A 16,207-nucleotide genomic window follows, 5' to 3' on the forward strand; every position below is an offset into this window, starting at 1 on the left:
CCATTTAATAAGATCATGGCTGATCCGATGGGAACCTCAAATCTGCATCCCTTCTACCCTCGATAACCTATCATCCCCTTGCTTCCCAAGTATTTATCCACTTCTAGATCAATTGTAAACGGTTGAGGTCTCAGTACTGATTCCTGTGGCACACCACCCATTACATCTTGAAAAAGACCCCCCCCCCCCCCCCCCCCCCCCCCCAAATACCATTTTCTGCAATGACCTTTTATGTGGCATTTTATCAAATGCCTTCTGGAAATCTAAGTACAGTGCATCAACCAGTTCCCCTTTATCTACGGCACATGTTACTTCCTTAAACAACTCTAATAAGTTGGTTAAACATGGTCTCTCTTTCATATAGCTATGCATACTCCTGCACCCATTTCCACGACAGGGACAGCCCTGTCAGTAGTTATTGAAGTATTCATTGCCTTAAACTTTGATCCATCGAATACTTCACACAACAACAGCAGATGTCATACTCTACAATTGGATCATGGAAGTCACGTATGCTTTGTTTGGCTGGGTCCTTTAAATCATCTACTTTTCCATTTAAAAAAAAATCAGCAACATGATTTCAGCCTGCAAATCAAAGAAATTCAGAGGCACCAAAAATGCAATTCCTGAGCAGAATTGAGCAATAACTAAATGGTGCCACTATCAAATCAAACGGCCTACAATAAATTTGTCTTCAATTTGATGGTCTGGAACAAAGTCTAGAATACTTGGGAATTAGGTCAATATGAAGTTAAGATTCTAAAAGTTGAAGAGAAGAATGAATACAATTAGAAGACAAGTTGAGTGTACCTAGTGATTAACATTTATTTATATTTTTAAATTTCTTTATTTGTATATGAAATGAAATGAAATGAAAATCGCTTATTGTCACAAGTAGGCTTCAATGAAGTTACTGTGAAAAGCCCCTAGTCGCCACATTCCGGTGCCTGTTCGGGGAGGCTGTTACGGGAATCAAACCGTGCTGCTGGCCTGCTTGGTCTGCTTTCAAAGCCAGCGATTTTAGCTCTGTGCTAAACAGTGTATGTTATACCATATTAAAGTCACCGTGTTATTCCTGTAATATTTAGATATATTCTTACATTGATCCTAGTTGCGAACATAGAGTAAACATAGGCGCCTTTCCAGCTGCCTGGACTTACTCTACATCAGATATTTAAGCAATATTTAAATGAAGTGATTCATGTTCTCCAGGCTGTGGGTGTGTGCGAAGCAGAAGTCTTCTTTGAATTTGGGTTCCAAATTAAAGTACCTGAGACACCTTCCTGTAATCTAAGAAGGCCTGTGAAAAGAATGGGTGAGTAATATTTTATATAATGCTTTAGAAATGGGGCTAATTTGTGAGTCACTGTGTCATTATCACTGCGCACTAGAAAAAGCTAGGGAATTCTATTGACATTAATAGAATGAAAATTGTGTGGATTCAACAACACTCCTCCTGATTACCACTCGGGTGTCGAGCACAAAAGTTTGCGCCAGAACATTTTGGAAAAAGAACAGTTTAGAGTACCCTAAATGGTAGGAGTGCAGCACTATAAGCACAGACTTTTTCTGATGTTCTCCAAATTTCCCACTGTAACTTTGGCAGAAGATTGGTGGAAACCAACGTACTCTCTTGGAGTATACGGGTAATTTAGTGAAGTGCTTGGCACCATTAAATTTCTTTGCATGGCTTTGCACGCATCATAAATTACAGGGACTGGCATATGCGAGGTCGGTGTGGGGAATTTCAGGTTGCTGCACGGCCCCGCAACTGAGAAGAATCATTGATAGAAATCCTAGACAACTGGCAAACATTTTATACTCGGCTGTTTCTCAGGGCTTTCTGTTGCTCTTCTGCCAAAATCACAGCAGCATTTTCAAGAAACACCCTCACAGAAATTTGCCCATATTGATCTATAAAGGGGGGAGTGATGGTAGAAGTGGCGATATTAAGGGAGACAAACTTTTTGGTTTGTGGAGGCATTAAATACAAAAACATGAAGTGACTGAATTTATACAGCACACCGGCTTGGCTACAATTAGGATATTATGTACAATGGGCGGCACGGTCCCAGGTTCGATTCCCCGCTGGGTCACTGTCTGTGCGGAGTCTGCACATTCTCCCCGTGTCTGCGTGGGTTTCCTCCGGGTGCTCCAGTTTCCTCCCACAGACGGGATTCTCCCCTACCCAGCGGGGCGGGCGGTCCCGGCGCCGAGGAGTGGCATGAACCATTCCGGCTTCGGGCCGCCCCGAAAGTACGGAATCCTCTGCAGCTTCAGGGGCTAGGCCAGCGCCGGAGTGGTTTGCGCCCAGCCGGCCGGCGCGGAAGGGGCTTGGCGCTATGCCAACTGGCGCCAAAGGGCCTCCGCCGGCCGGCGCGGGTTGCCACATGTGCGAGAGCGCCAATGTGTGCTGCCGTCATTCCAGCGCATGCGCAGGGGGGGTTCATCTTCTCGTCGGCCATCGTGAACTTTTACACCAGCCCGCACGGAGAAATAGAGTGCCCCCACGGCACAGGCCTGCCCGCGGATCGGTGGGCCCCGATCGAGGCCCAGGCCACCGTGGGGGCACCTCCTGGGGCCAGATCTCCTTGCGCCCCCCTCAAGGACCCTGGATGCCGCCCGCGCAGCCAGGTCCTGCCGGTAAGTACCTACTGTAATTTGCGCCCATTCGGCCCATTGCGGGCCGAAGAATTGCCGGGGGAGGGGGGGGGGGGGGGGTGCTGCCAGCTTCCGCCGACCGTCGCGGCGCGATTCCCACCCCCGCCAAAACCCCGGTGCCAGAGAATTCGGCACCCGACGGGGGCGGGATTCATGCCGCCCCCCCCCCCCCCCCCCCCCCCCGGCGATTCCCCACCCCACAAGTCCCGAAAGATGTGGGGCGTGATTCTCCCCAAATCCGGCGTGCCGTGAAGGCTGGCGTGAAACTGGCCGTGTTTCACGCCAGCCTCGGAGCTCCGTCCCGGGACCTGATTCTCCCCCCCCGGGCGGGGCTAGTATCGGGGCCGGGGAATCATGGCTACGCGGAGTTAGCGAACGTCGCTAACTCCGCCCTCCAAGAGTCACGGCGGCTGACGCGCACAATGACGTCAGCCGCGCATGCGCGGGTTGGACGGCTCCAACCGACGCATGCACGGATGATGTCATCACGCAGACGCGTCAAACCCGCGCATGCGCGGACTGTCATGCCCCTCAGCCGCCCCGCAGACTGATCCTGCGGGGCGGCGGAAGAACAAATAGTGCGCGGGTATCGGACCCGCTGCCCGCGATCGGTGCCCACCGATCGCAGGCCCATGCCACCCTCCACGGCCGTGCCAATCGGTGCCATGGTTGTCCGGGACGGGCACTTTGCGGCCGTTTTCACGAACGCTGAAAGCAGGTGTGATCGCGGCCGTGAAAACGGCTGTAAACTCCGCGGTATTCGGCCCATCGGCCGTAAAAAACGGCGAGCAGCGATTCGTGTCGGGGGTCGGCCGGAGGGGGGTAGAATAGCGGGAGGCCGTGAAAATTGTCGGGAAGGCCCTCCCGCTATTCTCCGACCCGTCGTGGGCAGCGGAGAATCGCGCCTGTGCTGTTAGGTAATTTGGACATTCTGAATTCTCCCTCTGTGTACCCTAGGCGCCAGAATGTGGCAACTAGGGGTTTTTCACAGTAACCTAATTGAGGGTTAATGTAAGGCTACTTGTGACAATAAAGATTATTATTATAAAAAAAAGGCTTTGAACACTTTGCTACAGGAAGGCACATAGAGTTTTAGAAAGGATACAGTGAAGATTACACAAAATGATTACATGAGATGTTATAATTATGAAGGTAGGTTAGAAAATGGGAGGATTCAACCGAGAAGGGTCATGGGGATTGAAGAAATTTACAAGATTGTAATGACTTAGGCCATGCTTTTGAGATTGGCCAATTAGAATGAGAGTTCCCTGATTTGATGCCCAATCACCTCTTTCTGTGTATATAACAGGGAGTGTCAGATCCTCTGCACTCCCAGTGTGGACAGCAGACTGAATGGTCATGGTTGTTCAGCTGTTGGGTTTGTAAATAAAAGAAATTCTGGTGACGGGACTTCTGCCTCCGTGGACTTCTTACAGTGGCGACGAGGAAAACGGAACGACCCGAAGAAACCTGCTTGTCAGCAGCTGCCACATATTGAGGGTAAGCCACTGACAGGCAAAATGCCTTTATTCGGAAAGTTGGATTCTTTTTACTCTGCAGTGGAAGACTGGGCCCAATATGTAGAGCGGATGAAGTACTTCTTTAGAGCAAACAATATATTCCGGATGAAAAGCAACGGGTCATTCTGCTGGCCCGTTTTGACAGACTTAGTAAAAGAGTACCATGACCCCAAGCCACCTCTGATCCTGCGAAAGTATCAGTTTTACTCAGCATTCCGAGACACTTGGGAGTCAGTTACAAAATTTTTTAAAAGATTAAGGCGATTAGCAGAGGCTTGTGAATTTGGCCTGACGCTAAATGAAATGCTCCGAGACCATTTGCTATGTGGAATAAATAATTTAGCAATACAGAAACGTCTGTTAGCAGAGGCCGAGCTGGATTGCAAACAAGCATTGCAGCTGGTTTTGTCCTTAGAAAAAGCGACAAGCGGTGCGCATGCGTTACAGGGTACTCCGATGGATGTAGACGCCCATACCTGTGAAACTGAGTTAAGGGACTACCGCTGGGGGATAGGCAACTGTATATCCACCCTCAGGAACGAGTCGGATACGAAATTAACCAGGCCCACTCGCAGAAGCCCCTCCAAGCAAGGAAAATTTAGGTCCAGACAGACGGCAGCCCTGCAGCCTTTCACACGGCAAAATATTGTAGGTGTTGCCAGAGATCGGAGCCAGAAAGGAGAAATAGAAGCCCAAAATCATCATCTTGGAGAAGGCCAGGGTACAGGAGAATGCATACCCGAGAAGCCCCACCTACCTCCGACAAGGAACAACTAAATAGTGTAACGATGGTGAAATCAAAACCCATTAAATTATCCATAAGGTTGAATGGACGTCCCACACTATTGGATCAGCCGTATCAGTGATAGGGGAAACAGTATTCAATAAAATTCGCACTGGACTCCAACCCTTATTCCTAACCAGGACCTCAGCAAAACTGAGGACATACACAGGGGAGTCACTGAGAGTGTTGGGCACAACACATGTACCTGTGGCTCATGGAGAGCAACTGGTTAGGCTGCCTTTAATGGTAGTGAAAGGTGCGGGGCCAAGCTTATTGGGGTGAAACTGGCTAATAGCGATCCAGCTGGATTGGGTAAACATTTTCCAGCTGGAAAATGGTCACCTGAGCGAAGTCCTGTGCAAATACCCAGAGGTTTTCTGAGAAGGGCCTGGAACAATAAAGGCAGCAAAGGCGATATTGCATGTAGATCCAGAGGCAGTCCCAAAATTCTACAAGGCCCGACCAGTACCCTTTGCATTAAGGCAGAAAGTCGATATGGAAATAAAACGATTAGAGCGTGAGGGAATAATAAAACCGGTCCAGTTTGCAGAGTGGGCGGCACCCGTGGTGCCTATCCTTAAGCTGGACGGCTCGGTCCACCTTTGTGCCGATTTCAAACAAACGATTCATCGCTACTCACAACTGGACAAATCTGCACCAACGCCATATGGAGAAGCGTCACACGTCAGCACCAACTCTTTCCTGGGGTCGTAGTGTGCCAGACGTTCTCTGAGCAAAGCTGTTGTTTTATCTTCTTGAAAGCCCCGTCTTGGCGGGCGGACCACTCCCAGGGGTAATCTTGTATACTGGAAAAGGCTCTTCAGGGTGTTTATCGTTGAGAATTTTTGGGACTCTTCGTCCAGCTTCAGCTGTAGATATGCGTGGTTCACCGGACCACCGGATCAATTCACCGGATTGAGGATTTGTACACAAAGCTGGCTGGAGGACTCCTATTCTCAAAGCTGGATATGAGCCACGCATATCTACAGCTGAAGCTGGACGAAGAGTCCCAAAAATTCTCAACGATAAACACCTTGAAGAGCCTTTTCCAGTATACAAGATTACCCCTGGGAGTGGTCCGCCCGCCAAGACGGGGCTTTCAAGAAGATAAAACAACAGCTTTCCTCAGAGAACGTCTGGCACACTACGACCCCAGGAAAGAGTTGGTGCTCACGTGCAATGCTTCTCCATATGGCGTTGGTGCAGATTTGGCACACAGAGGGCAAAATGGACAGGAACAACCTATAGCGTTTTCTTCCAGGACAGCAGCAGAACGAAATTACGCCTAAATTGAAAAGGAAGGACTGGCTGTGATCTTCGTGGTGAAGAAATTTCACCAGTACTTGTACGGGCGGAAATTCACTATAATTACAGACCTCAAGCCATTGCTGGGTTTGTTGAAAGAAGACAAAGCAATACCACCAATAGCTTCGGCCCGGATCCAACGCTGGGCCCTACAACTGGTGGTGTACCAGTATCAATTGGAGATTGGCCAGGAACACGGGTGGCAAACGCCGATGCACTAAGCAGGCTGCCATTACCAGACACCCTGACATTAGCACCCAAAATAGAGGAAACGGTAATGACGTTACATTTCCTGGACACTCTTTCAGTGACCCCACAAAACATTTGTTTATGGACCCAAAGGGACCCGGTTTTATCAAACATAAAACACATGGTGCCAACTGGGGAGATGGAAAGACCGGTCCAGGCGGAATTCCACTCTTACAGGAGCAGAAGAGAGCAGATCACTGTGGAAGACGGGATCCTGCTATGGGGGGGCTCGAGTAATAGTTCCAAGTCAAGGATATCGAGCCATACTGGCTGAACTACATCATGAACTACATCTCAAAAATGAAGGTGCTGCCAGAAGCTATGTCTGGTGGCCAGGCCTTGGTAGGTTGGTGCCAAGAATACCAACAAGGGCAGAAGGTGCCACCGGCAGCCCCGCGGCACCCATGGGAATGGCCAGGTAGACCATGATCGCAACTTCATGTTGATTTTGCAGGCCTGTTTATGGGTTCAATGTTTTTTACAATAGTAGACGCCCATTCCATATGGCTGGACGTCTACAAAATGAACTCTGCAAATTCAACAACTGCCTTTGAAAAACTCCACACCTCGTTCGCAACTCATGGTATCCCAGAGGTGTTAGTTTTTGATAATGGATCGGTTTTCATCAGCCAGGACTTCACAAAATTTATGAAGTCGAATGGCATTCGGCACATAAGGACGGCACCATACCACCTGGCATCGAATGGTTTAGCAGAGATAGCCGTCCAGACCTTAAAAGTCGGGTTGAAGAAACAGTCAGCAGCATCATTGGACACCAAACTGTCGGCCTGGCTATTTAACATAGAATCTACAGTGCCGAAGGAGGCCATTCGGCCCATCGAGTCTGCACCAGCTCTTGGAAAGAGCATCTGACCCAAGATCAACACCTCCACCCCATCCCCACAACCCAGTTACCCCACCCAACTCAAAGGGCAATTTTGAACACGAAGGACAATTTATCATGGCCAATCCACCTAACCTGCACATCTTTGGACTGTGGGAGGAAACCGGAACACCCGGAGGAAACCCACGCAGACACTGGGAGAACGTGCAGACTCCGCGCAGACAGTGACCCAAGCCGGGAATCGAACCTGGGACCCTAGAGCTGTCCCGTGATTCCGCGATTGGACAACACCTGCTAAACCATCTTCATTGTGCTAAGAATTAGACTGAAAACCAATTTACGATGATCGGTCAGGCTTACAGCGTGAAGAGGCTTGACAGAGTCGATAGTGAGATGTTGTTTCCCCTGGCTGAGCATTTTAGAACAAGAGGGGCGGGATTCTCCGACCCCCCCCCCCCCCCCCCCCCCCACCCCCCCCCCACCCCCGGTCGGGTCGGAGAATCGCCAGGGTGGGTGGTGTGAATCCTGCCCCGCTGCTCCGGCTGCCGAATTCTCCGCTGCCGGTTTTTAGGCGGGGGCTGGGATCGCGTTGTGCCGTTCGGGGGCCGTTGGCAGTGGCCCCCCTGGCGATTCTCCGGGCCCTGATGGGCTGAGCGGCCGCCCATTTTCGGCCAGTCCCACCGGCGTGGAATAGAAAAGGTCCATACTGGCGGCACCTGGCTTTGAGGGCAGCTTGCGGAGTCCTCGGGGAGGTGCGGAGGGATCCGGGGGGGGGGGGGGGGGGGGCGGGCGGCACGGTGGCCTGGCCCGCGATCGGGGTCCACCGATCTGCGGGCGTGCCTGTGCCGTGGGGGCAATTTCTCCCTCCCCGCCGGCCTGTGTAAGGCTCCACGATGGCCGGCGCAGAGAAGAGACCCCCTGCACATGCGCAGGAATCAGGCCAGCGGTTCTGTGCATGCGCCAGAACACGCTGGCGCTTCTGCACATGCGCCAACTTGCGCCCCGGCGGAGGCCCTTTGGCGCCGGTTGGCGCGGCGCCAACCATTCCAGCATTGGCCTAGCCCCCGGAAGGTGGGGAGGTTCACGCCACTCTTTGGCGCCGGTATGGCCAACCCCGCTGATTGCGGGAGAATCCCGCCCGAGGAAACAGTTTTAGGATAAAGAGCCAACCATTTGGGACTGAGATGAGGAGAAATTTCTTCAGTCAAAGGGTTGTGAATTTTTGGAATTCTCTATCCCAGAGAGTTGTGGATGAACCATCGGTGAATATATTTAGGGCTGAGATAGATAGCTTTTTTTGGTCTCAGGGAAACGAGGAATATGGGGAGCGGGCAGGAAAATGGAGCTGAAGCCCAGGATCAACACTGATTCTGTTAAATGGCAAAGCAGGCTTGACAAGCCCCATGGTCTTATCCTGCTCCTATTTATGATTCCTAACGCAGTGCCCAGATAATTGTTTATAATGGATGAATTCAATGAGAACGTGGCTCCAGTTTATAAAGTGAATCATGAAAGGAAGATCTCACTCCGTTTCACAGTGAAATAAATACAGGGCAAGGTCTGCAGTGGTTCATGGAATTGTGAAACCAGAGATGCCAATGGGAGCTCTTTAAGCTGTTGCATCATTGAATTTGCATTATTTGACATGATGTTAGTGGCATTGCAAGTATTTCAAAATCCTGCCCTCATTCTAAATCTGAGTGGGGGACCTCCGTGTCCATCACCAAGAGTAACGCGGTATCACCACTACTGACCAAGTTGGCCGGGTCCTAAAGAACATAACTGCTAGACTGGGTCTGCAACAGTTAGTGAGGGAACCAACAGGACGGAACAAACATACTTGATTTGAACCTCACTAATTTGCTTGCCACGGATGCATCTGTTCATGTCAGTATTGGTAGGAGTGATCACAACACAGTCCTTGCTGAGACCAAGTCCCATCTTCACATTGAGGGTACCCTTCGCCATGTTGTGTGGCACTATCACCATGCTAAATGGGACAGATTTCAAACATGTCTATCAACTCCAGACTGGGCAACCATGGCACTGTGGACCATCAGCGGCAGCAGTATGTCGTACTCAACCCACCATTGATAACCTCATGGCCTGGCATATTCCCCACTCTACAATTACCACCAAGCTAAGGGATTAACCCTGATTCAACGAAGAGGTAAGGAGGGCACACAAAGAACAGAACCAGACATAACCTAAAAATGAGGTGTCGGGCTGGTGAAGCTACAATACAGGACTCCTTGCATGCCGAACAACATAAGCAGCAAATGGTAGATGGAGCTAAGCAATCCAACAACCAATGAATCGGATCTAAGCTCTGCAATCCTGCCACATGAATGGTGGTGGGGTGGACAATTAAACAACTCACTGGAGGAGGAGACACCACCAATATTCCCATCCTCAATGATGGAGGAGCCCAGTATATCAGTACAAAAGGTAGGGCTGAGGCATTTGCTACAATTTTCAGCCATAATTGCCGTGTCAGTGATCTATGTCAGCCTCTTCCAGAATTCTTCAGCATCACAGATGGAAGACTTCAGCCAATTTGCTTCACTTCAAGAAACAGCTGAAGGCACTGGATACTATAAAAGTCCTGACAATATTCCGGCAATAGTAGTGAAGACTTGTGCTCCAGAGCTTGCCACCCTCTCAGGAATATCTTCCAGTACAGTTACAATGCTGGCATCTACCAGACCAATGTGGGGAATTGCCCAGGTATGTCCTGTACACAAAATGGAGGTCAAATCCAACCTGGCCAATTACCATCCCATCAGTCTACTCTCAATCATCAATAAAGTGATGGAAGGAGTCATCAACAGTGCAATCAAGTGGCACTTGCTCAGCAATAACCTGCTCACTGACGCTCAGTTTGGGTTCCGCCAGGGTCACACAACTCCTGACCTCATTACAGCCTTGGTTCAAATATGGACAAAAGAGCTGAACTCCAGAGTTCCTCAAGGGAGTGTTCTAGGTCTAACCATCTTCAGATGACTTCAGTGACCTTCCTTCCATCATAAGGCCAGAAGTGGGGATGTTCGCTTCTGATTGCACAATGTTCAGCACCATTCACAATTCCTCAGATATGGAAGCAATCCAGGTCCAAATGCAACAAGGCCTGGACAATATCCAGACTTGGGCTGGCAAGTGACAAGTAACATTCATGCCACACCAGTGCCAGGCAATGACCATCTCCAGCAAGAGAGAATTGCACCATTGAGCCTTGACATTTAATGGCATTACTATCGCTGAAGCCCCATTATCAAAACCCTGAGGGGGGGGGTTACCATTAGGCAGAAACCCTACTGGATCAGCCATAAGAGCAGGTCAGAGACTATGAATCCTACAACGAGTAACTCAGATCCTGGCTCCCCAAAGCCTGTCCACAGTCTGCAATGCACAAATCAGGTGTGTGATGGGATACTCTCCCCTTGCCTGGATAGGTGCAGCTCCAACAAAACTCAAGAGACTTGACACCATCCAGGACAATGCAACCCACTTAATTGACATCCCTTACATAAACATTCACTCCCTCCACCACTGATACACAGTAGCAGAAGTATGTACCATCTATAAGATCCATTGCTCTTTAGACAGCAACTTGTACATCCATGACAATTACCATTTTGAAGGATGGGTACAGCAGACACACGGGAACATCACCACCTGCAAGTTTCCCTCAAAACCATTCCCAATTCTGACTTGAAAAAATGTTGCCGTTCCTTCATTGTCGCTGGGTCAAAATCCCTGAACTCCCTCCCTAACCGCACTGTGGGTGTACCTAGACTACAAGGACTGCGGTGGTTCAAGAAGGCAGTTCACTACCATTATCTCACGGGCCATTCGGGATGGCCAATGAACGCGAGCGTAGCCAGCGATGGCCACATTCCATGAATGAATAAAAAAAACTTTTAAAAGCTGTGATAACAGCTTTGGTTATTTACAAACTGCTAGGACTGTACAAGATTCCTAACAATTTGCAATTTGAAAAACTGAGGGAAGACTACAAAACCACAGGATTGATAACACTGACCAATAGGTATTTTTAATGGTAAAACACTTTAATTTAATCACACATTTAATCATATTAACAACAGAGAAATTGCTTTACAATTAACAGTAAAAACAATTCTTAAAAGAAAGGAAAAAAAACTTTAACTCACCATTTGATCCTGCGACTGTATATTCCAATTAACTAAACCAATACAGCTCAAATGCCACTTTTTTTGTTTGTTTAGAGTACCCAATTCATTTTTTGCAATTTAGCGTGTTCAATCCACCTACCTTGCACATCTTTGTGTTGTGGGGCGAAACCCATGCAAACACGGGGAGAATGTGCAAACTCCACACGGACAGTGACCCAGAGCTGGGATCGAACCTAGGATCTCGGCACCGAGAGACTGCAGTGCTGCCCTCAAATGCCACTTATAAATAAAGTTAATGATCAGGGTTACGTGCTTTACTGTGCAGAATTTTAGAGAAGAAACATTTTCAAGAACAACCTGAATATCTTTCTGTCTTGTCAGACTAAAATCCTATGGCAAACTGCAAAACAACAGACCGACCTGGCTCGTCACATTAATTACATTATCTGTATCCCAAGTATACGGCATTCTCCAGTCTCCTCCCACTAAGGTTTCCCATAACCTGCTTAGCCAGGACTGAACACAATCCCTCTTAAATTACCTATACCCCAGGGAACCTCCTAAACATAAACAATATTCCATTAGCCATCTATATGTAAACAAGTGAATGATTAAAATCAATGTTTACCTCACCTTTACCATCCTTTAATCAAAGATTTAGCAGACCTATTGCCTGCATGTATTTGAACTCGGGGTTTTTGGAATAACATATTGCAATAAAATATCATATATAACAATTTCCTAACTTCATCGCAAAACGTAATACTCTTAAAGGATTACAATTATTTTACACTGGGGTAGTTGTTTTATTCTTTCAATATCAATGTTGTGGGTTTGAATTTGATTACATTGTTAGAGGTTTATTTTTTTCCCAATGATTTTAAAATAATTCCATTGCTCTTGCATGGCTCCTGAGATTGTACATGGTGGATACTGGGTGAGTAACTATGGAGAGTACATGGGGGAATTGGGTATCATTGGAAGGGGGGGGGGGGGGTGGCTGAGGATGGAGGTGGCATGGATGGCATTAGAAATCTGCAGGGGCATGGAATGGTAGGGGGTGGGGCTAGGAATGAGGGGGTGATGGATGAGGTTAAGAAGGTCATTAAATGAGGTTGGGAGCTGGGCTGCTGTGTTGGAGAAGTAGGATTGCCCACCTCTGCACCCACACTCTCCATTGTGGTCCAAATAACACACTGTGAACCTGACCCGTTGTGATAAGATAACAAATCTCGGGCAGTCACACATGGGTTGGGTTTGCATTTTGGAAGGCGCAAAAGTGTTGTCAGTTGAATTTTCCCAAACCCACAGGGAATTATGGCCTGGGTATCAATATAGATCTGATGTCAATTATATCATTTAATGATGCTTCGTTAAGAGATCTCTTTAATTTTGAAGTTGCCTTTCATGTTGATAATCGGTTGTATCACTTGTTTCTCCAGTGGAAACTGTTGCTGTCCCTTGTGAACATTGCCCAGTATCTGTAAACCTTGACAACCCCTTGGTGAATGCAACTGTGGAATTAGCAGTGAAAGCCTTCAATGATGCAAATAAAAAGAAGAGGACATTCAGTCTTCACAAGATTATGTATGCGATGAAAGAGGTACTGAATGAACTGATATGAAATGGACAACATGCCAATATCTTTCTAATAGATACTTGAAAAGGAAAAATGTACAAGGTTATTGGGAAAGGGAGGTGAGTGGGATTAATTGAATCGCTCTTTCAACTGGGGACCAAAAGGCTTCCTTCTGTGCTTTAACATTGCATGAGCTAGGTTTTACAGCACCTGCTGGTAGGTTTGTAGGCAGGGAGACCCACAAAATGCCATGCACACTGTGCCCATCTGTCCTTGCCATGATATTACCAGCAGTGGAGGAGCCATCAGGAAATCTGTCCACCCATGAGGACCTTAAGTGGCCAGTAATGACCTCAAGGAGCTCAATGCATCAGTGGGATTTAACCAGTGGTAGGTGAGGCAAGCATCATGTGTCCAGCACAACAACCTGCTTGTGCACGTGGTGGGCAAGGGGAGATACCTCGTCAGGGAGCACCCCTCTGCCCCACCAGGTCACTGCATTCTTCCCTTGCCCGCCGACCTGTCCACCCTGAACCCCTTACCCTCTGGTCTGCTAATTTGGCCTTCATGATTCCTCCCTCCCCTCCACTGTGGCTCCAGCTCCGGCTCAGGTTCCTCAGTATTCGGGAATGTTGTAATCCCGGCAGTGGCCAGTGCTCCCTGTGGTGCTGCTGGGACCAGATGGCTCTTGACCATTTATTTGGCTGGCAGCTCTCCGAGGCAGAAGATCTTCCCCAGATTAAGTTTTACCACCCCGCGGGGCCAATCACCAGAGTGAGTGACGGGCTCGTACCTGACTTTTCTGATTGGGTGGGTGTAGACTCCAGCTTTGAGATAATAAAGTGCAGATTTTTTTTCCTTTAAGGTAGGTCACAGGAAAGATTTACTAATAAAAACAACAATGGCTAAATGGCTCTTATGAATATTTTGATCCAGATGTGAACAGACTAGGTCTCATTTCTCTTTAGTAGAGGACACAGGGGTGACAGGTTTTGATGGACAGGTTTTCAGGAGAGAAAGAAAAAATAGAGGCCATAATATAAGATAGTCACCATAGGGAATTCAGGAGAAATGTATTTTATTAGTTCATGAGATGTGGGCAAAAGTGCAGAAATATAATGGTTGTATGCTGCCTTGACCTACAGAATGTGGAGATGGCGGAGTTGGACTGGGGTGAGCACAGTAAGAAGTCCAACAGGTTTGTTTCGAATCACTAACTTTCAGAGCAACTGGAGAGAGGGATATTCACTGGAAGGGAACATTCCTGCCTGGCGATTGTCGCGCAATGTCCGTTCATCCGTTGTCGCAGTGTCTGCATGGTCTCGCCAATGCATCACGCTTCGGGACATCCAGTCGGGGAACACTTCAGCAGTCAAGGGCATTCAGCCTCTGATCTTCGGTAAGCATTCTCCAAGGCGGCCTTCAGGATGCGCGACAACATAGAATTGCCAAGCAGAAACTTATAGCCAAGTTCCGCCCACATGAGTACGGCCTCAACCGGGACCTTGGATTCATGTCGCATTACATCCACCCCCACCATCTGGCCTGTGCTTGCGAAATCTTACCAATTGTCCTGGCTTGAGACAATTCACACCTCTTTAGTCTGTGATTATTCCTCTCTCCAGTTGTTCTATCTAGACTTGTAAAGACTTAATTACCTGCAATGACTCGCATTCAAAGTATCGTCTTGCATCTTTGACTTTGTCTATATATATATATATACATTCACCTGAGGAAGGAGCTGTGCTCCGAAAGCTAGTGATTCAAAACAAACCTGTTGGACTTTAACCTGGTGCTGTTGGACTTGATCTCCAGAAGGCGGTGCTGTACAATTGGAGGACCCAGATTATAATATTATCTATATGGTTATAATTTTCCATATCTTGGATAATCATTCAGGTGAAATACTGAATAGAGACTTTATATTTCTCTAGGAAAAACAGAATGTGAGTTAACCTTCACATTAACCGAGTCACATTGGCAGATTCCTGGCTGACCTCTCAATCTGCAATGCGAGGTCACGGATGGAAGTTGAGAGACGGTAGATTTAGAACTGAGACCAGGAGGAATTACTTCTCACAGAGGGTGGTAAATTTGTGGATCTCGCTGCCCCATAGTGCGATGGCATCTGAGTTACTAAATGGTTTCGAGAAGGAGAGAGATATATTTCTGATTCAAAAATGGGTTAAAAAGATATGGGCAACAGGGGAGAAGGTGGATTTGAGACCAGGAAGAGATCAGCCATGATCTGATTGAATGGCGGAGCAGGCTCGAAGGGCTGAATTGCCTACTTCTGCTCCTAATTCCTATCGAGCGTGCCGCTCACAATGTCCCCGCGGGACAAGGTAGCCCATAATAAATGGGAAAGGGCCAAGACGGGGAGGAATCCAGAGATTGGAATCCTCACCCTCTATGTGGAACAGGCCCTGGAAACCGCAGGGTTGCACCAGGAGAGAGCAGCCACCATCAGCGAGGTTGGCCTACGCCAGAGAGGTGGGGATCCACAACCTCTTCATCCAGATGACCTTTCTCAAGTGAGTTGTTCATGTCTGACAAAATGATCCTTCCCTTTCACTCACCACATGTATCACCATCTGATGAGGCCGGGCCATCCGGAGTCCTACCCCCTTCCACCCAAGAGACCACCTCGGAGGAGAGCTCCGAGGAGATCACTGGCGAGGCACCACAGCTGTCACCCGCACCTTTCACCAGTGCAGAGACACATACCACGATGGGCAACATTAGTGGACAGGCATCTAGGGCACAATCTGGTGAGCACCACACAGTTGCTGATGCATGTCGGGTGGAGACAGGAACATCCAAGAGAGACAGCAGTCGGAGGTCTGTTGGATCCCAGGACACAGCTGGGTCCAAGCTGGACGCTGAGCCTCTGGACAAGGTTCTCCCCAGAGCTGATGCAGGTGATAGGAGACATCCATGAGATTCTGGAGGGGATCTCAGTGGATGCAGGGCCGATTGGAGGAGGCCCAAAGGCTGCAGGCGCAGGAGATGGTGCTGACAATGCATTGCTCCGAGGTCAACACTACTAGGGTGTCGACTGTAGTGGAAAACCTATAGCACGACGTCCGTGGCTTGAGTGGTGTGTCCAAG

At 48.5% G+C, this 16,207-nt stretch overlaps 1 protein-coding gene across 1 annotated transcript in view; it reads left to right on the plus strand.

Annotated features, from left to right (window-relative positions):
- Positions 1–16,207, plus strand: part of LOC119973444 — a 47,963-nt gene that overhangs the window by 19,364 nt on the left and 12,392 nt on the right. Inside the window, exons 3-4 of the mRNA XM_038811577.1 lie at positions 1,213–1,315; positions 12,960–13,120. Of these exons, the coding sequence (XP_038667505.1) occupies positions 1,213–1,315; positions 12,960–13,120 (264 nt within the window). The remainder of the gene's footprint in view (positions 1–1,212; positions 1,316–12,959; positions 13,121–16,207) is intronic.

The sequence above is a fragment of the Scyliorhinus canicula genome, chromosome 11 (assembly GCF_902713615.1).
Source record: "Scyliorhinus canicula chromosome 11, sScyCan1.1, whole genome shotgun sequence".
In the NCBI taxonomy this organism is placed as follows: domain Eukaryota; kingdom Metazoa; phylum Chordata; class Chondrichthyes; order Carcharhiniformes; family Scyliorhinidae; genus Scyliorhinus; species Scyliorhinus canicula.